General features: G+C 40.8%; 1 protein-coding gene across 1 annotated transcript; it reads right to left on the bottom strand.

The window, feature by feature from the left end:
* Positions 1-272: 272 nt before the first annotated feature.
* OSBPL11 (oxysterol binding protein-like 11) lies at positions 273-22926 on the bottom strand. Its single transcript, XM_010132010.1, has 12 exons — positions 22862-22926; positions 21656-21831; positions 20769-20848; positions 19615-19797; positions 16244-16445; positions 12112-12257; positions 9993-10133; positions 7496-7994; positions 6043-6229; positions 2438-2620; positions 1669-1822; positions 273-350 (listed from the first exon to the last, which is right to left on the bottom strand). Exons 1-12 carry the CDS (start codon positions 22921-22923, stop codon positions 273-275), a joined length of 2091 nt encoding a protein of 696 aa, XP_010130312.1. The 5' UTR covers positions 22924-22926.
* Positions 22927-25253: the final 2327 nt, after the last annotated feature.

Below are 25253 nucleotides of genomic sequence, written 5' to 3' on the forward strand. Positions count from 1 at the left end.
TCTACTTGGAAGAATCTTATACAATTCGGATAAAATCTCTTGGGTCATACAAAAAGCAAGTTGGCTGAATGTACCTGGCAAGTTTGTCTCTACAACTTTGCTTATTTTTATCTTTTTTTAATAGCTTTAAAGTGCCCTAGTATATTTAATTCTTTACGCTCCTTAAAACTTTCACGACGACATAAAAAGGGGACACTCGGTGTGATTACTGTGTTTTGAGAGACAGAGGAAAAGGAGAGGAAAGTCAGAAAACTCATCTTAAAGCAGCTTTTCTAGTTGGTGTCTGTTTGCTGAGGTTGCACAGCAGAGACTGTTTTCCAGAGGGGTTTATGATAAACCCAGCCATCTCCCTGCAAGTTAAGGAAAAGACATGGTTATAATAAAGACACTGCCCCAGGAGAATTCCCTTTACACAGGCATTAGCCCAAAAGCTGTGAAAAGCTGAGGGACATAGCTTATACCTTTAACTCCCTCAGATTAAGACACAGAGATCAACGTTGCAGGCTCTGAGAGTACTTTGGAACACGCATGGACCCTTGCCGAGCCACAACGCACTCTGGTAATCGACCACACTTTAATTAACCCAGATGGAAAGCCACTCTTCTCAGCTCCATGAGCCAGAGCACTTTAAAAAGCCAAACGAGAAGCCAGCAGAGGAGCAGCTCTCCAGGACTACCAGCTCTAATGCAGCCCAGCTGCTTATCCAGAAAGGAAGTAGCTCGGGATTACGTTTAAACATTTTCCGAGTAGGTACGTGTCTCGGATTAGCAACAGAATTTCACCTCTTCTGAACCTCGATACTAACAATCCAAATATTAAAATCTGAGCAGTTCTTACTAACATAGCTGTAGAAAACAAAAAACTTTTCTGGAGCTAACAGGTAGTCCTGAACTTTAAAAAAGACCCAAGAAAAAGCCCCTTTTAGCCTGTGTTTTAAACGCTTGCTCAGTCACAGAATGGGGAAGAAGGAGAAGGAGGAGATACCTTAATGCAGTTTCACAGACAAGGTTGTCCCTATAAGGAGAATCTAAACCACTACATCATAAATTTCAGTCGAGTCCTACCCTCCTGGAGTGACTCAGTAAAGCTCTCTACACAACCAGGGTCTCCTCAGCTGGATCACAAGGAAAGCCTATTTCAGACCCCCCACTCTTCCTGGGCAGGCTGCACTGAATTCACCGTGTTAACGCTCTTACCATGTCATTATTACTACCATTATCAAAGCACCAGTTAAGCCATGGAACAATAAGCTTCCTTCAAAATGTAACTCGTGTTCTTTTTGCTAACAATATTATCTTGGGTTCACATGCACACAACATCAGCAAAAATGAGAACTGCTGATTATTTTATTTTGGTATTTACTGTTACAGTCTACTTAAACTGTTTTCCATGTGCCACCAGGAAGTGCATGGTAAAAGAAACTGGAGCACACAACAGGCAAACATTTTGTTGCAAGGGAATCACAAAAGGGAAGTGTTTGGGAAGTCACATAAAGGCACACCTTTACATGTTTGGGAGTGCTTATGTCACCTTGCCTCTGTGATCCCATGCAGATAAACTATAAGATCTAAGGCCAAATATTCTCTTTTGACAGGACACTGACCCATATCTGCCCGTGCTTTCATAGCAGCCCCACCTTCCTCAACAGGTAACTGCTAGGGAACTTACTTCTTTAAGGAAGTATTTAGTACACCACAAGGTTTCCGTTTCAGCACGAAGCCTCTCTTCATTCCTCTGTCGCTCTTCAAGGGCTCGCTTGTGCTCTGTAGCCTTATCAATGTCTCCAGCCCGCAGAGACTCTGTTACATGCTGCCACAGCCTCCTACAAAACAAATTGTGACACAAACCCAAGAGTTTTCTCAGCCTGCCACCTCAAATGACAGGATGGCCACACACAGTTCATTGAGAACAGGAGCGCTCCCTCCACTTTCACATGACAGGGCAGAGCACGGTGGTGCAGTGCAAGTGGAGGAGCTCACAGCTGAGCCTTACACCACGCCAGCAATCAGGAGCAGACAGGAACGGCTCTGCGGTATTGGCCGTGCCAGTCGAATGTCTGCACACCCTCCAAAGCTGCTATGGAAGTGTTATTCAACCAGCAGCTTCTTGCCAGAAGCTGCCCAGCTGTGAAGCTGATGGTTACAAACCAAATAAGGAGGCTCTGTTTTAGCAGGCACTTGGTGAACTCAGAAGACAACTCTGTCCATGAATAAGAGAGACAAGATAAACAACTACGCGGCTGCACTTGTTTTTTGCACTTTTTATACAAATTTGTTCTTTTGCTTCTTAAAAAATAAAAATGTAAGATCACTGCTGTGAAACACTATAGTATTATCTACAAACATCCAAAAACAATATCTGCATTTGCAGGTTGACCTAAAGCATTCTCCAGACTGCTTAGGCCAAAGGGTCAGACGACAGCAAACACACAGCCTACCTGGATTCAAACGGCCCTTGTTTATCAAGGGGCCGGACGCGTTTTCTTGTCACAGACAGCTTCGTCAAGTCCACGTTCTTTGTCTCCCCGTTGCTGTAGGTGAACTCGAGCACACTGTTCCACTCCCCTTGCACTCTGCACACCACTGTGTTCGTCAGGTTCTGCTTCACTTCGCCCGTGACTCTAGGAAAGCAATTTGTTTTTCAAAGGCTGTGGCTGAAGACTCTTGAGGACTAGTTCTTGCAAAAATCACTCAATACTGAATGAGTTTGCAGACTTGTCACACTGTCTTGAAACAGGTTAGTTACTTGAATTACATTTGCATGGAGAAGCTCAAAGAGCACAATGACTTTCACTCATTGCTCTAGTTTTCTTCATGTTACCCAGGAAACTCCATTTTTGGCTTCAGCTTAAACTTGTTTCAGACGTTAAACAGAATTGAAAAACGGAAAAGAACCCAACACAGGCTGGTTCGCAGGTAACAAAGAGTTGAACATTTCCACTTGAAACAGCACATCAGGTACATCTTTGCTAGAAAGTTCAATTTTTTTTTTAAAGTCTGAACTAAGTATCTCACTACCTGCGGGCACCTTACCTCATGTCTTTACATCTCAACCTTCTCCATATGTAGCTGGTCTCACTTTTATGTTGTGCATATAAGCAACAGACACACAAAGACAGAAAGCAAGGTGGGAAACTAGGAATCAGGAGAACCGCTTTTCTTTCCTGCCTCATCCACAGAAACCTCTGCCAGTAACAAGACATTAAAGGTGCCTCTCTAATAGGCAGTATTTCATTCCAAGTGTTGCACAGATGCTCAAGTATGCCAAAATTACACATGCTGATGCCTATTTTTCTTCTTAAAGTCAAGACCTGTCAAAAGACTTCCTGACTCTCACTTCACCCTGACCCAAGGAGTGGAAGCTTACTGAGCATCACTAGGCAAGCAGATTACCACCCTCAACCAGAACTTTTCTTGCAGAAAGAAGAAACAAAAGGGTCTGCACACTATACAAATACACTTGAGACAGTCTCACTTGTAAGGTGTTGCAGGATTCACAAACCACACTGTCTCCAGCTCCAGCTAAACTCCAGTGACCTGTACACCAGTACTCTACAATGTACCGCTCTCCAGCAAACGTTTCTGCAGTGCTCAACGTAAAGGTGACATCTCCTTCCACACTTATGTTGTGTGCAGCTAGTAACAGCCGACTTGCACATCACTGGTTTGCTCCCATTCCCTTGGAACAACCACATACCAAAGAGAGGGAAGCAGCACTTCTGTGCTAGCTGGCTGCACAGTGCCAAGCTCAGAGGGAGCACAGGACACGTTGGTAGGTGCCACTTCCCTTCTTCCACGTGCAACGGTCACTTCCAGCTGTCTCTGAATCTACTTGTCCCCACCCCCAAGCCTGGCATCAAAACAGAGAAATCAATTTCTCAAGCACAAGTATCAGTTTCTCATGGAACGAGTACCACAGGCCACACCTTCCAGCACAGAGATACTGGATGCCAGTCAAATCAGACCAGTGGGGAAAGCTCACAGCCAGCTCAAAGCAGGAGGCAGCAGCCAGGGTTCATGCCACCTCATGCACACGTGGGAGGCAGATGGAGCAATCACAGTCCAGCAGCTCACCCCTAATTTAACTTCATTAGAAAGATCTTCCAAAAAAACCAGACTGGTAAGTGTGTGCTGCTCACACACAATTTCCTATTACAAAAATTTAAGAATTTTATCATTCAAGAAAACAGGCCAGAGTTGGAGCAACATGAGCAATAAAAGCATATTTACATGAAACTACTCTGCTTTTTTTTCCATGTAAGTTAACAAGCACTAACAGATTCTGAAAACAACTGAGGAGCAGGCAACAGGCAATCAGCTTTCATTCTCTGCTGCTGATCCCGGGACTTCAACACCTCACCAAAGCTATTACACATGTCCTCCTCCCAAAGGATCGTTGAACAGAGACAGAACCCACAGGACGCCAGAGACAACCCCATCCAGACTTTGTAGTTGCATGTGCACAACTTTAAGAGCTTCATTTTCCCAAGCACTGTATGTGTTTACAACACAATACTGACATCCAGTATTTTAACATCAATCACAAAATTACTGTCTCTGCTCAGCTTAAAGTTACATCACTCACTACTAAGGTGTATCATTCAGCCGCTACATTAAACTCTTACTGCAACCTGTATTTCTTCCAGTTGCATTGCTCTGTCATGCACAACCATCCCCGACATCACAGATCATAGTATCTGCCTGAACTGATATTAGTGATAAAAACCTGCTAGCACTTATTTGTAAGCTTGGCATGACCGATATAGACCTAGCTGTTTGTTATCATCCTCCTCTCTTTCATCAGGCTAAAGAATACAGGACCAAGGATCCAATATCCAGCTGAGGTCTAACAAGGGTCACTCTACAAAAAAAAAAAAAAAATCTATAACATTTCCATAGCAACTCACTTGCCAATACCCCAGCTGAGTCTTAAAAGGGGCACCTCTAAAAAAAAAAAAAAAAAATCTATAACATTGCCATAGCAACTCACTTGCGCTCTGGGTAACCATGACGACGCTGCTGCTGCCCCATCCAAAGATTCTTTTGGCAATGTCCAATCACCACCATGTCAAATTTGCAATAGTTACAGTACCTCGAATAGATGTGTCTTTAAAAAGCCACTACATCCATGACCAATTTCAGAGAGAAATAACGAAACAGTTACAAAATCAAATCATTGAAGTAAAATAGTGTCCTACTGCTTATTTTTTAGGTGCAATGGGAGCTACCGCAAGGTAGATCATTGTAAGACATGGGGGGGAAAAAATATCACAAGGCTGATTTGCAGCAGTCTTACTATAAATCTCTAAAACCATCAACATTGGCAAATTTCAAAAGGTTTTCCACCAAGTGTGTGCACACACTTCCTAGGATCTGCTAGAAGTAACCCCAAGCAAACTTTCCCTGGACCTTCTTCATTCTACCTGTTAGTTCTTAAGCAGCATATACAGGAAGAATTACCACTACAAGACTTACTATTTTTGTCTTTTAAAAAAGGTATTTTTACCTAGAAATTTTCTATAGGTTGCTTAAACTTTACAGCCTTACATTTTTTTAGACAGAAATCCTAAGACCAATAAGCAACAGAAGGCTATTTACCAACGATCCCTGCTGTGCAGCTACCATGCACATTGCAGATATGCAACTCTAAGACAGCAGATCCACTTCATATCAAACAAAGAGCAAATGGAAAAATGGGAAACACTAATCGATTTCTAACAGAACCAAAAGAATCAGTGGCAGCCAGGAATGAAAGCCAGGAGCTCTCTTTTTCCAGTGGTTTGAACAGCGAGCCAGACAAACATGGAATTTCCTAATCGCCTTTAAACGTAACCTGGTTTTTCTCTGAGTATCACAGAAGAAGCGTTTGTTTGGCACTGATATTGCTTAAGAGCATCTCAAGTGCTTATAAACAGGAAAAGCTATGTTATTTCAGACCGCCAGAGGCGTATTATTCAGCACACAGAACAGCTGAGTGACCCAGCTACCACAGTTCTAGAGCACGGACTATGTGGTAAAACCAAAAAAGAAAAAGCTTTCTCACCGGTGTAATTTGCCACCATAGAAGGGCTTGGTGTGAAAGTTAATGCTTGCAGAATACCCAGTCTTTGCACAGTTGATGTTGACTTTTCCTCCCAGCTCTACCCAGGGAACAGTTAAAATTGACCGGGCGTATGCACAGGGCAGAGAGAACGTGTATTCTTCCCCGTGTTCCAGAAGACTTAGGAGACCTGTGAGGAAATACAAGAACCCCTAAATCAACACCATTTTAGAACAGACCAAACACGCCCTGAACTGCAGATGCTGAGAAAGGCTAACGGTCCTGTTGTGTTTTCTCTCTTTCTAATACACCTTACCCTGTTTACAGGCAGGTGGGGGAGGCACTTCTCCTTACTGCATCTCCCTGCCAAGACAAAACCTATAGAAAATTGTATTTTGAGGGGGGATTCTTGACATGTATTGCAAAAGCGACTGTCGGGAAACAGTTGGGTTTAAGATGTGCAGGTTGGTTTGATTCCTATTAAAAAATACATTACTCAAGATGTACCCCTTCCTATTCCAAGAAGGCAGGATGCTGCCTGCATCAAGCCCTGCCTCAGCAGGATACTATCACTGCGCATCTGACGGAAGTATGAAAAATGGAAGAAATTGAGAAGGTTGACATGATTTAAGAAATGCCCTGGAGGAGATAGTCACTCCAGAAATCACTGGGTACAGCCAAAGCATTGGGCTGTGCCTTCCACACCCCCTGCCACAACCACTCCCTTGTCCAGCGGGTAGTTTACATGCAAGTGCCTGGAATCTCCAGTTACTGGGCAGTAACACAGGGACACGGAATGGGAGATGCCATCTCATCTCTTGCATAAATACTAGTACTAAAGGGAAATTACAGTTCAAGGCCAGTTACTCTTCTCCATCCCTACAGGATCCAATTTCTCTAGTTAAATTAAAACTTGAATATAAAGTGCAATAAACACAAATGCAGCAACACTTCCATTTCATAACGTCTGATGCAAATTAATTTGTTCAATGCTTCAGAAACATTCATAAATATCGGCTTACATCACAGCAACTGCCCTTTGGTTTAAAAGTCAAAATTTTATTTCCAAGTATAATTCTGATTTTTGGCAAAGCATAACCCTATCTAGTTGTGTGTTTCCCACGAAAACTTGCTGATTATAGTGAGGACTTGTATTATCTTTCCTACTTTGTAAACAGTAAAAATAAAGTAAGAAATCATGGAACGATTGTACAAAAAGGCTTGCAGATCACAGAGATTAGAGGAAAAACAGAAGTGCATGAAAAAAAATCTGAAAATCCACTGACATCATCTGCAAGCCGATTTATTTTTATTAAAGTTTCTGAAACAAAACTACTGAGCAGCATTCACCTGTACTTCTGGCACAGGAATATAGTTAGTTTATATATTAGTTTGACAGGAAATTCAATGCTTTAACAACCTTCTAAAACGAATAAAGGACAGAAGTTACACTCACCCTCACCAATCATTGTCACTCCTATCGACATTCCTAAGAATTTACTTTTTGTCCAGACGTGGGCGTTGACACACATCTTTCTCTCTACGCATTCAGCATAAAACCCTGAGACAGGAGGATGGTGGGACACTTGCTCAGCTACAAATTTCACTGTATAGCAGTCCAGCTCTGTTTGGTCTTCTGTATCTTTAGGCAGAGTTACTGGCTCCAAGGGGGGGTGAGCAGAGGACTGAGTGCCAGCATCAGTGGCCCCGTCACTCTTCGGCACCCTCCAGGAGCAGTGGAAAGTCTCCCCGATGATTGGGTTGTATGGTTTCTTTGCAATCGCTCCTTTGCGACCTTCATGAAATGAAGTGAGATAATACTCCACAAAACGGATCATCCTCTCCTCAGGCGTTGTGCCGTTTGTGATAGCAATGAAGAGGTCTGGATGGGACATGAAGTCCGCGTACATCTCCAACAACGACCGCTTCTCTAGAATAAAAGTGGGAAGAACCACCTGAAATAAAAGAAAACCCAGAAACCTCTAGTAAGTGAAACAGAGAGACAGGCATTTTTGTAAGCGAAGTTCTCTTACAAGTGGTGGATTCCGTCCTGTTTTAGATACCACAATTCCAGACTGAACTCTCTGGTCCCTCTTCTAAGATGCACACAAAGTACAGTGATCAAAGGTCCCAGAAAAGCAATTTCTAAGGAAAAAAAAGTCCAACAAGTACTAGGAGGACTGGAGTTTGAAAGGGACTGAGCACCCTTCAAAAAACATAACACAGCTGCAAAGGGATAACGTGTCCCACATGTCTGCGGAGTAGAAAACAAGTGGGAAGGAGAGCAGAGACAAGGACAGGTTATGCTAATGGAGAGAAAAGCAGTGAAGCTATGCCAGTGCTCTCAAGAGCCTGCAGAGGCTCTCTTACCACAGCAACTAGAACAAGCACCATGAGAAATAACATCGTACAGGTCGATCCTGTACCACTGAGCAGAGAATCTCATTTCCCAGTTACATTCACCACTATAAAAACCAGCAGCCCTGTCCTTTGCTGGGCCAAGAGCAATACTGGTGAGTAAGAGGCTGTGGGTATCAATAGTTTTTTCCTTCCCTGTAGTGGCAGCTAACCTTGCGTAAGTGTTGTGAGAAGCAACACAGGGTGTCTCAACCATGAGATCAGGACAGTCCATTTAAATCAGCTGCATTCAGAGAGGTAGAGCACAGACATGAGACTCTTCAGATATATATAAGACAAGCTGAATACACTTGCCATGTTGTTGCAACACCAACCTGGAATATCACAGCTGATTTTCAGTTCAGTATCCTGACATTTAAGTCAGGGGTGATTCTAACAAATTCATTACCTGTTTTGAGGTCAGGCTCGGTGCATTTGAATGCTTTGCCTGCTCTGGACTAGAGACAATCCTACACAAGCAGCCAGACATCACAAGTGGGAGAAAGACCTGACAATTTGTTCAAACTAAGAGAAAGAGACCAAATCCAGCCTTCAATCTAAAGTGAAATAATGACTTAGAGAATTCCTGGTTAAGCAGCAGGGTTTAAGTTTGGGTCAGAGGCAGCAGGGCTTGTTCATAATATTTTTTTTCCAGATTGTGAAATGTAAGCTTCACAATACAAATGTTTCCAACAGCCAATTAGCTAGTGTTCAAAAAACCACAGCTTTAAGAAAAAAAACCCAAACAATAACCACTCATGATTCCGAGAGAGACAGAGAGAGAGAGAGAGTGCTCTCCTCATTCCATACCACTGTAAAATCCATTCTTTCTTTAGAAGTGTGTAGTGCTTACGGTAAGAAGTCTTTAGAGGAGTGAATTGAACACAGGCTGGTAGCAGCCTTATTCTCCCAGATTTGCTGCCCAAGTTGTCTAGTAGCAACCGAGCATTCATTTTTCGAAGCTGCTTGCTTTTGAGATCTGCACTGAAGCATTAAACCCAACCCTCTCCAGTGTAACTTTGTCCCTGCTTGCTATAGCAGTGAGCAAACTCAGAAATAAAGAGTAGGACAGAGAGGTGTAAACAGATGTCTGAGGGCTGACAACGGGAAACTGAAGTAAAACCTTCCCAGAAGCAGCATGAATACAGGTGTGGGGTTATGCAAGTTGCATGTAAAAGCATTATCAAGTGAGGAAAAAAAAAAAAAAAAATCACAGAAGGAAAGCAGAAAGACCTAAAGAAGGCTGTAGAAAATGGCATGGAAAAAGTAAGGTAAGAGTAAGCAAACACATGAAAGAAAATTGTAGGAAAGTCAACAGAAACATTAATAGAAAACACAAAGAACATAACAGAAAAGATAACAGCCAGTTGCATTAAAGAAAATCCACTCCCTCAGCACATTTCGCTCAAAATCTGCCTCAAACCGGGACGTTGGATCTCAGAGCCTGAACTTGCTACAGGCCACAATTTCATATCAAACTCCATTTTGCTCAATACAGCAATCAAGTTTAAAACGGCACTTCTACCTCAGCCAGCCTTCATGCCTCCATTACTTACTCTTGTTAAGTCCATGCCGAGTTTCAGCTGAGACAAGAGATGCAAGATAACACTGCGCTGTTCTTCCACTGCTCCTAGATCATCTTCTTTATCGTCACAGATATCCTCTAGCTCCTCATCTGGATTTATTTCTTCAGGTTCCTGGGATAAGAGCCACAAACATCAGCTTAAAGACGTGACTGGCCAGACAATATCCAGAAAGGACTTCATACTGTATTTAACTGTCCATGTACGAAAAAATGAGGAAATAAACCCCTGCAGAGAGCCACACAATGGAATCTATCCCCAAGACAAACAACAACCAAAGAATTTAAAGGGACATTAACATAATTCAGTGCAGATTTAATCTAGAGGATTCAGGCTGAGTTTTCTCACCATCTTGCACACAGGTCGGGGTGGGGGGAGGGAAGCTTACAAACAAATCCAAGCTGTTTTCCTGGAGGTTTTGAGAGCTAACAGAAGGGCAAGCATCTCACAGACACACAAAAATAGCAAAGCAAAAGCAGCAGAAATTTCAGCCACTTCCAGAACACCCCTCCAGCTCCACACTACAGGCTTTGCAGCATTGCCACCATCACTCCAAAGGCTATAGTGAACAATTGGTCCTAGTTAGCACTTTCTCCTCAGTGACAAGCAATTACCCTACCCACATGCATTACCAACACTGCTGCTAGTGCCAACACATACAGTAAAGGAAAAAAAAAAGTAACCTGGAGTAGTTTTATAAAAAAACTGCCACAAAATCCCACAGATACACACCCCACACAGGCTGGTTGTCTGTTAGTACAACTACAGTTCCCAGACCAGCAGAAATTACATTAGCCCCCTTTTAACAATCAGCATGCCACGAGCACCACTTTAACGGCCATAGCCCTGCAAGCAGAAAGCCGAACACTTCGGGCAGAAGAAGGCTTTCCTAGGGCTCTGAGCAGCATCCTCCTGGGGCAAATAGCTGGAGGGAGGCAGATGTGAAGAGGCAGTGAATGCCACAGGAGGGCAGCAAGATGCTTTTGCCTAAGCAAAGTCCCTTGTCCCAGAAGCTGCCCTAGCTCAAGGCCAACTTAGGAACACTCAACCACCAAAAACAGGGGGCCAAGCCCTCAATATAGAGCTCAAACCCTGATGAAAACTAGTATCACACAGGTGACTCCTTTCCAAAGATGCTACACTGTTCTGCTGTCATAAATAAGGGAGCTGAAAGTATTTCACAGGAGTGATAAGATTAGTCATATCCCAAATACATTAATCACTTAACTGTAACTAGCTTAATTATTAGAAGGAACGAATTCAGTGATTTATTTGAAAGCTCCTAGTTTGTTGTTTTTTTTTTTTAACTTAGTAGCAACTACTCTGATCCATTAAAAAATATATTAACTATAGCAACTGACAAAAGCCTCTTCCGTTTCAATTTTGCTCCAGGATAGCGCAGTGCTGTTGCAGAGACATACAACAGCTCATTATCTTTTCACAATGTTACGGTCTCATCCAAACAACTGAGTGAAACCAACCGGTATAAAAAGAATGTAATTATGATTTTCTAGCTTAGCTTTATCATAATCCCTGCTGGTTTTTTACTTTAGTAATTTGCATTTCAAATCAATTTTGACAGTTATAATGACGCAGACTGTAGCTGTATTTCAAATACATTGAGCCATCCTGAAGCCAAGTGGTGACAGTTGCTTAGATTAAGGAAAACAGATGCAGCAAGAGCTAGAAAGACAAGGAGGTTTAATAGCTGGAGACCAGCAATTTTGTCATTTATCCGCTTAGGCAGTTCTTGGGCCTGTTTTTGACAGCGTCATAAATTCCAGTCAGGTCTTTTGCCCTTCGGTATCCACTTGTGTTAGGCAGTATTCCCTTGCATTTAGATCTGTTTCAACACCTCACACCACCATCCCAGTTGGCTCCCTCCACTTGACAGCAAGTTACAAAAAGCAGCAAAAATTTACTGAAAAAAACAAGGTAGGAAGTTTCACTTACTGCAACTATGCTGACTCGTCCTCCAACAAAGGTAATCAAAGAACCATCATTAAATCATTTTCTCCTAAACTGATCAAAGCATTTACAGATATTCCTCAAAATAATTCCCCACAGAAACAGGATGTTCACATTACCTTACCCTTGTTAGCTGGCAGGGCTCTGCAATGGACTGCTCTTCCCTGACAGATGCTGGCTTGTTTATCTCTGCTGGGAAATTCTGAGCTGCTCCATTTTTGAAGTGGTTTGCCAGAGATATCTTCGGTTCAAACCAACTAATTGCCGCTGCTGAAGAAAAAGAAAGTTTGCGCTGAAACTTGCTCATCCTCTGAAAGATCAGTAAAGAGCAGCTTTCACAAAAGCGCTGGTTTTGAAGGAATAAGCTGAAAGCAGCCAGTTCCGCCTGCAGCCAATCCCTTCAGCAGCCACTAAACAAAGGTGGTGCAATGAGACACCACCTTCAGCGATCATTAGCACTAACACTGCGATTGGCGAGCTGTAATACATGCAACCTGGACTGGAGAAACTAGTTGGTGTCATGAAAGGTGTAACCAGACACTACAGGAAGAACCCAGTACCATGGGAATGTTAAGCAACCCTTAGAATTTTCTTTAACTAGTACCAAGAAAACCACTTAACCAGCTTCTCAAACCAGCTCGGTTCTAGACTAAAAAGAGCTAAAGCAAAAAAAGTTTTGCTGACAGTGTTTTGTCTGGAGAGGGTATTTGTCTTTTCTTAGCTGCAAAGGTGGCAAGCACATGCTGATAAATAAATAATAGTTGCTAGAAAAAAAAGCAGCTGCAGGGCTTGGAAAGCTACTACCCACTTGATGATCCCAGCATCTCCAGTTACTCCCAGCTAATTTATCAAAACAGATCATGTTCCTCATTAATAATACAAATGTTCCATTCTTTTTCAAAGGCCAGTAAGTTTACAGGTGACTCCAGAAGAATATACAAACTGACAAATCATCTTGGCTGGCTTGCAAACAGAGAAATTTGGAAAGCGAATGTCTACCACCACACTGTGCTCAGGAATCTACACTGAGGCGCCTGCTTTCTCTTCCTGTATGATACACAATCCTTTATTTCCAGGCCTCTGTTACCTGGAGCTACGACACATCGCCAACCACATCAGGCAGAGTAAGCTTAGCTCAGATAAACAGCAGCACTTCCCCCAGGAAAACACTGGGCAGGAAAAAGCCCAGCTTTACTCATGAGAACTTTTTCCACAGCGAGATAGTCTATTTTCTTCAAGTCTATTACTCATGATTCTGTTACATCTTAAGAAACAAGAAGCACTCAAGTTTAAGCTACTTAAACACAAGTTTCAAAGAAATAAAAAAAAGAAGATGCTCAGAACATCACTGTCACACTCACCTTTTTGTAAAGGTTTTACTCATCTTTAAAACCTCTTCATGGTACCTGCTTTCTGAGCTGTAACTTTCCAAGCATGTTCTACCTTTAATTCACGCTCACCGCCTCTATATTAGCTTGAATTTAACAAGTAGCCTCCCTTTCATACTCCCTTCCAGCTACCTCTAAAATAACCTCACTCATTAAGTTGTTTAATTTGCACTGTTACTTTCTGTGAGGTTTTTTTAAGTGATTTGAGCTACCAGTTGTGTCTTAATCTTTCTGAGTGGACAGGATATTAATACTTCTCTTCCACTGGAAGACCATATTCAAATCTGCTTTCTCTTTACTTGTGATCTCTTCCTCCCCTAAAAGTCTTTTTTTCTTTTTTAAGTCATCAGCACTTTCCTCTGCTAGAACACACACCTCTCAGAGTCTATAGTCTTTACTGTCAACATTTTTCAAGAGTGGAAAATTGTTGTTGCAACTTGCCTTCATAACAAAGACTTTTTTTTTTTAATCCAGTACATTTCACTACTTTTGACTTCTATTTAGGAAAAGTTAATAGCTGTGGCTTTCCTGCTCATTTTTAAGTTTGTGGGTTATGGTACACCTTGATGCAGTTGGGGCAGTGTTTTCACTCTTCTGTTACTTTTTTTGTCTTCTAACAATTTACTGCAAACTGGCTCTCTTACATAATTTCTAACCCTTGTTTTTAAGCCTGACAAGCACTTGCCCAACACATTCTTAGCAGTCAAGTACCCCTTTAACAAAAATAAACAAAATACTTTTTTTCCACTTCATTTTTAGGTTCTGTTAGACAAGTCTCCTCTTCATCATCCTTTTTGCTGCACCTCACTCATATCTAGCTGAAGCACACCGACCTGCCTTTATGATCCTAGGAAGATCAAACAGTGCTCGTATATTTATTATTAGATAGAACAGCCTGTATGCAAGATCATTTCCCACATAATCTTGTGTTCTTACACTTCAATACAGAGAAATGCCTCCTGCAGCACTTGAAGCAAGGCACAACCCTTTCCCTTTCTATATGAGCTTCTGAAACCAAGATGACTCCACCAGTTGAACTAGAAAGAGAAATATTCCTTCTCAGTCAGGAGGACAAATTTAAGCTAAATGGATTTAAAAAAAAAAAAAAAAAAATGTTCTTCACAGTCCTTGAAAGGAGCAAATATATTACAGTGTCCTAGAAAGGCCACACCAGTAGGAGGGTGGAAGGGTGCAGAAAGGCACAAACATTCTTTTAATGGCCTTTTTTTAACTCTGGCCCCAGAAATGCATCATCCAACCTGCTGCTCATTGCCTCTCCACCCACCTCTCTCAGGTATCACCAGAAACCTCCATGATCTGGACAACTTCAAGCAATGTTTGTAGAATTGGCCATTAACTGGCAGATCCCAACCAAACAGCAGTCAGAAGAATAAAGCTCTTCCCTGCATAGTTTAAAAAATTAAAACCAAAAAAACCTAATCATCAAACCTCCCCTCTTCTTCATAAGTTATTACACTGGTGCTCATTCGGCCCTTCTTATTTCCCCAGATACAGTTATGGGTCAAAGCAACACCATAGCAGCACACACACAAGAATGCCAAAAAAGACCTCAGATGTGCACCTCCCTCAGTTGCGTATCAATAGTTCAAAAAAAAAAATTTCAGGGGAATATGAAGAGTTCTGCCTGTGTGACTAACTTTGGAGTTCAGACAAAGATTTGGGGAGGTGCCATCCAGTTTTTAATTTTTAAATGAAATTTAGAGCGAAATATAGCAAAAAAATGTTAATTCATCGTATTTACTTTTTCTCTTTTAATGCTTCTGGTGATTTAAGAGTCACGAACTATTTGTATAGAGTTTTAATATCTTTACACAACATTTTTTTTCATCTTAGAAGCTAAACTAATTACAGCTCTGAAATAACATGCACTGGCAAAGCATATACCACAAATATGATAGGAATATGGGAAAGATAAAGTAAGAGACAACTTAGGCGTGTACTTTGGAACATACCCTATCTACTGTCTCTGTTGCGTAAGAGAAGCATTTGAGAAACCCCAGCGTAGCTTTTTGTGAGCAAAAAGCCACAAAGGAAATGCATGAAAAAAATCTCAATGAGGTGTATAAGAATTTACAAACAGGCAAGAACATGTTCAGCTCCATACACTGCACCCACGTAGGTGGTTCGTTTGCTGGGGCAAGGGGGGATGTTGGTTGGTTGTGAAAAGAGTTTGGGTTTGGGGAGGGTTGGTTGTTTGTTTTTTAAACCTTTCACCAATTTGCCTTTGCTTACAAGTCTGTTCTGGCTTCAGAATGGAATGCAACACTTCTCTTAGCCCATGTTTTAGGGGTTAACTAGGATGTTAACTCAAAATAAGAATACTGATATATAAACCCGTGCAAACATAGAGCTTTGGATTTCAAAGCTTAACTAGAAAGGAAAGCTACACACATGTAAATGTTTGGAATAGGTATTTAGGGAGTAAAAAAAGTCAGATGAGCTGTACTGGACAGCACATATCCCAGAATCTGCAATCCCATAAAATTCCCCCTCTACTTCTACTGTTGCTGAGCATCCAGTTACACCCCAAAGGCAGTCTCCTTCTTGTGCTGCCTTAGGTGTTCTATTCTGTTGTGAAATCGCTCCACAACAATTAGATGTTCAGATGTTTATGCAGCTGCTGCCTCAGAATTCTAGATAGAATAAACGATTAAACAAAAAATATACAATACATATGGAGTTCTGCCCAACACCAGCAAACTGGACTCTGGAGAAACTCACAAGAAACCAGGCAGCCAGCAGTTTCTGCTGCCCATGTGAGACTGCATTTAGTGGACTAAGCATTTTTGCAAGAAGGAAATCTGTATTTGTTATGGAGTTCTGCTCTTTCTGAGCATCTAGACCCACCTGCTGGTAAGGATCCCTTTTGTTGAGAAGCGTGTTGTAATTGGAGAATATGGAAACAGTCATTTAAGCAGTTCATGGTTGCCATGGAAGTTGCTTTGAGCATTAACAGGTCTTGATCCAAGGATGTAATGTTACCGGAGGCAGGAAGGCATTCTATGCTCCTGATCAAGTCTCTCTGCTGTCCCTCAGCCTGAGACATCATCTGTCAAACAAAACAGTCATTCACCGGGTGATAGAAGTGTGTGGTGTGACATGTGTTTAGCTGGGCACACAGACTTATCATGACAATAAAACTATAAGGTAATAGATGTATGTCAAGTTAACTGTACTTTTATTTTCTTGATGCAGCTATCAAGAATCATTAAATGCATGATGAAATTCACACAGTAGTACATAGCACCTTATTAACAAGCAAGAAAGTATCAAAGTGACTTCAAAAAAAAGAAAAGAGGAATTTGAACATGGTATTTCCTGAAGTAAATATCAAAACACTTCCATGTCTGGTTAACAGGGAGGGGGAAAAAAACTCCGCACATACCCGTCTGTGCAAGTACACATTAAGCTCCATGTTCTGCCCAGCCTGGAAGAGGAGCTGTGAGATACTATCCATGGGTATCAAGATCTTTTCACTCCCTACAAGATGGGATCCTGCAGTTTAAAGGATAACAACTGTACCACTCAGACTGGCTTAAACCATACGGGATTCTCCTTTATTGTCTGCACTGCCATCTCAGATGTGTTCAAGCATTTAACTGCCATGGTATTATCTAGCTTTTTAATTCACCAGTCCTAGCAGTATTGTACTGATTTTTTTCTTTTTTTCAGTACCTTTGCCTGCAATCTCTTCCAGGAACTCCTTTTAAGGTTTTATGCAATAAATACTTAAGCAATATGTATTCATCCAAGTTCACAGTATGCGGTATTTGGAACATTTTAGGGCTTGGCTACTTAGCATGCTGTGGTGTAAATTTACAGAGCACTGGCTCTTTGCAAGTGGAGTTAACCGTGCACAGTCAGCCTCAGCATGTCCCAGGAGCCACAGTAAAGCACTTGGTTGTAGAGCGGTGCCTATGCCAACACACCAGCTATCACAATGCGTGTCATGTTCTCTTCCAGCCACGAATGTGATCTAAGTCTTTGTGTGCAAGTTTTTTTCCAATACTTTGAAAAATTCTGCTGGATTAAAAAGAAAAAAAGACAGAGATAATTAACTGACAAATCACCACAATCCTTCTGGTGATCTTCACTCTTAGTAATTTACTACGTGGTAGCAACCAAGCACCTGGTTCCAGGACCAGGCCAAACAAGAGGACAAGCTGTGCTCCATATTCAGCCCTGAAGTTCAAATAGGCACATCTCCCCTTTCAAAAAACACATCTTGAATGCTCCTAAGATTTTGCTCCTTATATAGTCAGATTTGTAAAACAAAACAAAAAAATAAATACCCCAATAAAATAAAAACATTATTACTCCAACTAACTTTGACAATCAGAAAAGCTACCATTACTGAGGATTCTTCACCTATACAGATCAAAATATTTTACATTCCTAAATAATCACGCTGTGTCATACTCAGTATCAAAAGAGAACATGAACAGTTTTCTGTGCTCTTTGCAATGCTAAGAAAAACAAAATCACAATTAGAGAATGAGAATCCCAATTGGAGGATGCCAGCCACTGCTTTAGTGCTCCAGCTCACACGCTGTCCTCTGGTCCCTCTAAAATTCTGCATGCCATATTGTCATTCAGAAAGTCAAAAAGTTAAAAAGCCTTTTCTGAAAATTACCTCACTTAAAGGTAGCTTCTCAAACACAATATACAACCGATAGAGAAAAACTGCTAGAAGAGCTATTACCACGAGTTCTGTAAATATTAATGCCATATTCGGCACTGTTGCTGTTTTTCATGCAATAGGAAGGGAAGTGCAAATAGTTTACTATGTTGTAATGTTGTACTACACTACTAAAATTTATCACAAGTAAGAGGTAACTTGATGAATCAAACTGAAAACCAATTACTTGTAAACCTTGAATTTTAAAATTAATTTGAAAGACAAACTTCTCTTTCAGAAGATAAAGCAGATGAAGCAGGTCATAAAAAACCAGAAGCCACAAGAATGTCAGCTGATGTTGTCCTGGGTACCTGACAGGACTTCACACATCTTTGCATTAGCACTAGAGGAGACGTTACTGCTACTAGAGGATATGAGCAGGATGGCAGCAGTCACCCTTCTGCAAGACATTTGCAAGAACAGTCTGCTGTGGACAGAGACCTTCTCAGATTCCAAGATCTATACAGTCAGTCACTTTCTCCAGCCTAATGAATAATTTTGCCACAACACTTGATTTAAATCAAGGACAATGATGACAGCAGCACACAATACCAGGGAAAGTATTTTCAATACCCAGGTTCCCTCTGATGAACTCACCACGACATTCAGCCAAGTATTTTAAGGTTAACGATGTCCCCAATACAGAGCACTCTGCTGCCCCAGTTTGCCTAAGTTCAATTTCTAACTATTCACAATTCCTAGATCTTTATTTGCTAAATTAAAAAGCCCTCCATCAGAAATTTATTTTTTGACAAGAAATGTATCACACTATACTAGTTACACTGCCAATATTAAAATACTCATTCATATCAATACTACTACTAAGTAACTCAGGTTTACAATTCAGTAACAAAGTTTGGTTTAGTATTGTCTCTAGAACTGCATGATCTACCCTGTAAGTATTCACAGGTTAAATCAACCAGTAGTCAACCATCCCGTCAGTCAAGATGGAAAGGTAATTATTTCTGGTTTGTTTTATTTTTTTCCCCAAAATCCACTACACCTGAACATGTAGCATACTTCTGAATTGCTCTATTTTATTTTGCTCTCTTTTCAATCACATCTCATCCCTAGACAATTTGTCCACAGGAACCGGCATACCAGAAAGTGGTATCAGTATTCTTAAACATCATCATGACCAATTTCCCTTAGTCATAGGAGACACAAGCACAGCTTAGTCAACTCTTCTATATGTTGATGTGGGAAGAAAACAGTGTACAATAGAATAGTCTTATAGTATGGCGTGTTATAGTTCCTCAAGGATATTCCCTTGTCACCCACAGTGCCAGGACTTGCAAGAGCAAGAACAGGCAAAGTTCTTCCTTGAACGTCAGGACATTATTGCAGAGTACAGAAGTCATAGAATATATACAACATACTTCTACAATTAGCCAAGGCAAGTTACTTATCCTCACACAGCTCTGCAATAGCAGCTTAGCACATGCTACTGACAATACATCCAGCTAAGAGCCGAATTCTCCACAATCTCACAAACAACAGGACAGGTCTTTCAAGATAAGACAATTTACAGCATACAAACCTCTCTAACATCTACAAGGTGATCTGGCTGCATAATAGGAACTCTTTTTCCAGTTGGCAACCTGTGATGTCCAACATTGAAAAAGGAAACTGCATTTTGACTGGGTCTTCTTTGCACACCAGGAGAGCTGGCACTTCCTTGGGATGCAAGAGAGAAGCTGCGAGATTTCAGAGGAGGGTTGTTCTAGTGAATAAATAAGCACATTGAAAAAAACATTTACAATTAATTCCTAATAAGCAGCAAATATTCTATTTGAAAGATAAAGCATAACAATTTAATTCTTAGTTTTTTATTGAGCAAGGACAGATGAGGAAGCCCTAAGGTATTAGTAGCAACCACTAAATAACTATTTTGCACTATCTGCTGACAGTTGCTCTGTTTTATAGTCTAATTATAAACAATCTGTGAAATGAGACTGATAGAAATGTATCACTTCTCTGACTTGAAAACTAGTCCTTGATCTGCAACAGTACTAGAAACAGACTCCTAAGAGATCCTGAGGGATAAAGCTCAAATTTAAGACATTGAGGTTTCATTTAAAACTATTCTATTGAACTTATCTCTTACAACAAAGCCAGCTACAAGATGTTGATCGTGTCTTAAAAGGTTTTATTCGGATATCAGAATAGGTGTTACGGCAATCAGATGGTTCTATAAAATCACTATACTTGCAACCACCACACGGTTAGCAAATGGAAGCATACAAGGTTGGGGACTTGCTTCTCAGACATGGAAATTCATCCTTGTGGGCTCTTGAGAGGGTTTAATAAAAACAAGGTTAAAAAAAAATGAGTAAAGCATCCAAAACAGAAGGGCTTCAATGACACTGAAGATTTGTTTCCTCATTCATTAAAAAAGTGCAGAATACCGAGCTAACACTCTGATATTTCAGCTCTGCCTCCTGTTCAAACTCTAGCTTGCCAGCACCTGCCCAGGGAGGAGCATTCAGCTCTTCAGAGGCAAACAGGCTGTGCTTTGGTTCATTCCTAACACATATTTCTATTACGAGTCAGCTATTACTCAGAAAAATGTTTCTTGACCCAAGTTTCAAGGGCAACAACATCTGTCTTAGATAACAGGGTAGCTGTATCTGCAACTACTTTTATCACCAGCCTGAATTATTTTTGCCCACAAAAACATCAGTCATACAATACCTTTCCAATAGCTTCTGTGTGATGCTGTGTGCAGATCTGCAGCCGGCTGACCCAGTGCTGCCGTTCTTTAGCATCAGTAGCTAATAAAAGCAAACAAAAAGGATTATGTAAAGATATTTCAAAGTACGTGGAAGAAAGACTGCTTAATGCTTTAAAACAGTCTCAAGACTTCAACAGTGTAATTTTTTTTAATCTAAAACTTGTTCAGCTGACCTGTAATTAACTGTAACATTAAATCAAGGTCAACATAAATGGCATGTACTTTCTGGGGTTTTTTTTTTCCATTTTGTAAAACAAAAATAGCTTCAACAAACAACTCCTCTCACACATATTTTAATCTAACAACATGACACATTTTTCTGGAATAAGAGTAAAGTACCCTGACTTAGAAAATGACAGCAAGCCTTCAAGGAAAGCAGTATTAAAATACATTAGCCCAGATTTCCATGGCCTACAGGCTTTTATAGCCACCACAAGACAGCTAACAAACTGAACACTGAATAACGTGGCTCTCTGCAAGCAGCAGAACAGTGCTGTTAGCTACAGTGATTTAGAAAATCAGTACAATTGATTTAGTCCTTTGAGCACAAGATTTAGTCCTCAGCACACTTTAAGGACACTACATGGAGATGAAGCCCCATTCTACACATCTGAAGTTCATGGTCTTATGGAAATCATCAAACCTGAAGAGTATGGAACCATCCATAAAGGAGGATGGTTTAACACTGAACAGTGGGGTGAAAGGTTCACATATAGCTCTCATTGCAGCAGTCTGCCAAACAAGTTCTCTCACTTTGGCCATGCAGCCAAGCCCAGCAAAGTACCCCAGGTGACAGCCAGGAGTGTCCTCCAGTGGAAGAATCCCCCGCCCAAGAACCCGGTTCTACCTCTTAGTTTATACTGCTCCCCACTGGCAGCGTTGACTGTAAACGTATGAGAATCTTCATCACTGGGTGAAATGACAGCTCCAGCTAGCTGCAGGGTTCCCCTGGGCTTTAGATGTCTCGACTGTTCGTTCACAAAGTACTCCAGCAGGCCAGCATCGTTGTTTAATACAAAAAACCTGCAAGGATAACAAAGCAAATGCACTAAATAAAACAAGCTCATGCTTTTCCTTCTTTTTCCTTGAGGGGGGGGTGGGGAGGGGCATGGTACTGGGAGATGTCAAGACTTCCATTATAATTTGGCACAGATGGTGCTGGCACTTTAAAGACTTGAGTCAGTACAACTCCAAACATATGATTTATATCTCCAACAAGACTGCACAAAAACTAAGTTGTCAGCATTTTTTTCCTCACAGACCAGGGATTGCCCAACAGAACAGCATGCCCACAGAAGAGGGCTATTGCAAGAGTTTGGGAATCAAAAGGTAACACAAAGCAGCTGGGATACAAAACTGTGAAACTGAAGCAATTCCAGATTTAAAAAGAAAAAAATGTGAACATTATGCTTCAATTATTCAAACGACTTTCACGGTCAGTGTATTGACACGTCACTGCATGCCAATGGGTGGCACAGGAATTTGGCCAGCGTAGTATGCTCAGGGCTTGTCTCTGCTCTAGTAATTTGGTTGCCCTGTGCTGCTCTAGGAACAGCACCAAGCAGAAAGCCTGACCAGAGAGCTTCACCTGTCAAAGAAAAGCAAACTACTCCAAGGGAGACCAAGATCCTAGGGAACTGAAGAGAAAAGCTTGCTTGAGTTTGAATTTTTTTTTTAATGAAGATGTGAGTTGGCATAAAGCTGAAGATTTGGCAGAAAAAACAAAAACTATTTTTTAATGGGAAAAGATAAAAATATTGTACATGTTTGGGTTGTTTGTTGTTTTGGCTTTTTTTCTCCTACACTTCCAAGCATAGTTATAAGCCATCGAATGAGTTAACTACTTCATACTTTCTATGCATTGTTCTCTTATGTGTTCCTTAATACAAACATTATTCATCTACACATTAGCTTAATCTGTATTGATAAAAGTGTAAGACTCTTCCAAAAAGTTTAACAGAAAAATCCAAGTATTATTAAAAAAATCTCTGAAACACGTTTATTTAGATGCTGCAAAGACCAACGTTACTACAAAGCACCATGAAACACTTACCGATACTGCCAACCAGTGACAAGATTGGTATATTTCATTAAGTAGCCATAAATATTTTCCATGTGATCACTATTAAAAGAGAGAAAAGCAATCAGACAATACCAAACAAATTTTAGCTCTCCCCAGCTTTTCATCATTATTATCTATTCTCAGGAAGACAAATCTTCATCTTCCCTTTCAGAATGGCACTACCATTTTAGCAAAGCTACTGACACAGATATTCCAGCCTCGTTTCTAAAATAATTTCACAACACAGTTTAACCAGACTTACTGAACTCAAAAAAACTTCAAGCGATAATTAGTTTCACCAATCCTTGAGTTTTATCCAGCAGGCACTTCTAGACATGCTTTTGCTAGGTTCAGGTAATTAAAGACTTAGTAACCACGCTGCTTCTGCTTCCTGCTCCCTCTTCTAAGCAAGCCTTGTACTTTCAGACTCCTGAACAAAATTAACTTTTACTAGTTTGTTAACAGAATCTTGATCATGGTCACCAACCAAGAGCAGTCCCTAGGTACTCCTACACCAGTGTGGTTTTATTCATCCTTAATGCCAGAACCCTTCCTGCCTACACAAACAGTCGTGCTCTTAAGCAGATGTTCTACAGAACACGGCATGCAGGTGCAGGTCACATCAAGATATTCCAAAATGTAAAACAGGAGCCAAAACTTCTCCTCCTCTAGCCTGGCAGGAAAATCAGGTAGTTGTTCTTTCAAATCTTGAGCTTGCAACATCCACCAAAAAATGAGAACCCATTCAGCAACAAGGCTTCATACCTCTACAGGCAAAGTACATTACCTCTTCTGAAAATCAATTATCCTAAATAAGGCTTACAAGTCTTATGACTACCAACTGATTATCGTAAAACTACCGTCTAAAGATCTGTTTTATACTGTACTTTCCCGTAATCCTAGAAATGTTATCTCCGTGCTCTCACCTCTTACAGCAGGGCACATTCCTCTACTGAAGAACACACTCATGATAGAGAAATCAGGTCTGGTATGAGAAAAAAATTCCTTTTTTTCCAATGAAGAATTGAAACCATGACCCAAATATCAGACTCTACTTGCTTTTTAAGAGAAATTTGTATTTAAACCATCTTCTATAGAATTTAAATTAAAATTTCTGTAGCCCATGGTCTGTTGAGCATGATTAAACAAAAATTATCCAGATACCATTGGAGCAGCAGCCTGTCTTGGTCATTAAGAGGTCAAAGTAGCCCCATATCAGCAAAAGTAGGAAGATGTGGAAAAAATAGGACTGCTAGAGCCAACAGATCATCTCCACGAGTGGATTTTGGCTGCAAACAGCTCGGTTAAGTACTGGGGTAAATTCCTAATAGTAGCTGAAGCTGTGGTTTACGTTTAATTTACAGACAGTGTCGATATCACCAGATTAATAAGATACCTCACAATTTGATAGATATAACACGTTACACTAAGTTTCATCCAAAAGGAAGCTATTTAGGAAGATAACCCCAGAGTACTTCACTGCCATACAAATCAGTGCCGTATCACTACCATTCAGTAACACTATTCACAGAAGAGATGCAAAAAATGTACACTTTTGAAGAAAAACCAAGTTGCTGGCTTTTAACGTTACATTTAAAAGACAAAAAATGTGTTCCAGCCATCAGGGCACCAATTAGCACTTGCAGTAACATCCTGCAGTGGAGAGCAGCCAGCAGGACTATCTAGGAATTTAATTTCTAATAGCTCATTAAGTGGCACTACAGATAAAAATAAAACCAAGGAGAGCTGAGGGTATTCAGGCTATCCTATGTTTTAACTGTACAAAAAACGCTGCCGGAGACATAACCAAATTCGTCCTCTGCAGACGCCTCTCATTTGTTATTATTGGCATACAAGGGAAGTGCTGTTTAGACTTGCTCACTGCCTTAATTTAGCTGAAAATTATGAGATTGCATAGTCATAAAAAATGTATGAGCTTGGGTTTTAAGTGTCTGAAAATTGTCTCTAATCACAGCTAATTGTTTTTCAGCTTTAGTGAACATAAGCTTCGCTCTCACTCTTCAGTTAGACATGGTACAGAGCCCTGCACGCTCGGGCTAGCTGCTACTAATGCACCTAAACCACCAGTACATTTAACAGAACCCAGGAAAAATCAGAAAAGTAACTTCAGACTGCAGCAAATGCAGCAGGACTATGGAAGTCCATCCACCTGACAAGGGTAAATTAAACAGTCTTTGATTAGAATCATTTGACAACTTTTTTGGAGCGTGACAGAGGAGATAGCTGATTTTGTAAGTCTTTAGAAAAAGGAAAAAGTCACCGTAGAAGGGAGTGCAGCCCTTTCAGTGACGGACTTCCATGTCAAATCAGCACTTGACTTACATCTTGCCTTCATCCACATGCTCCTCTTCACATGGATTTT

Source organism: Buceros rhinoceros, unplaced genomic scaffold (assembly GCF_000710305.1).
Source record: "Buceros rhinoceros silvestris isolate BGI_N320 unplaced genomic scaffold, ASM71030v1 scaffold11532, whole genome shotgun sequence".
NCBI lineage: Eukaryota > Metazoa > Chordata > Aves > Bucerotiformes > Bucerotidae > Buceros > Buceros rhinoceros.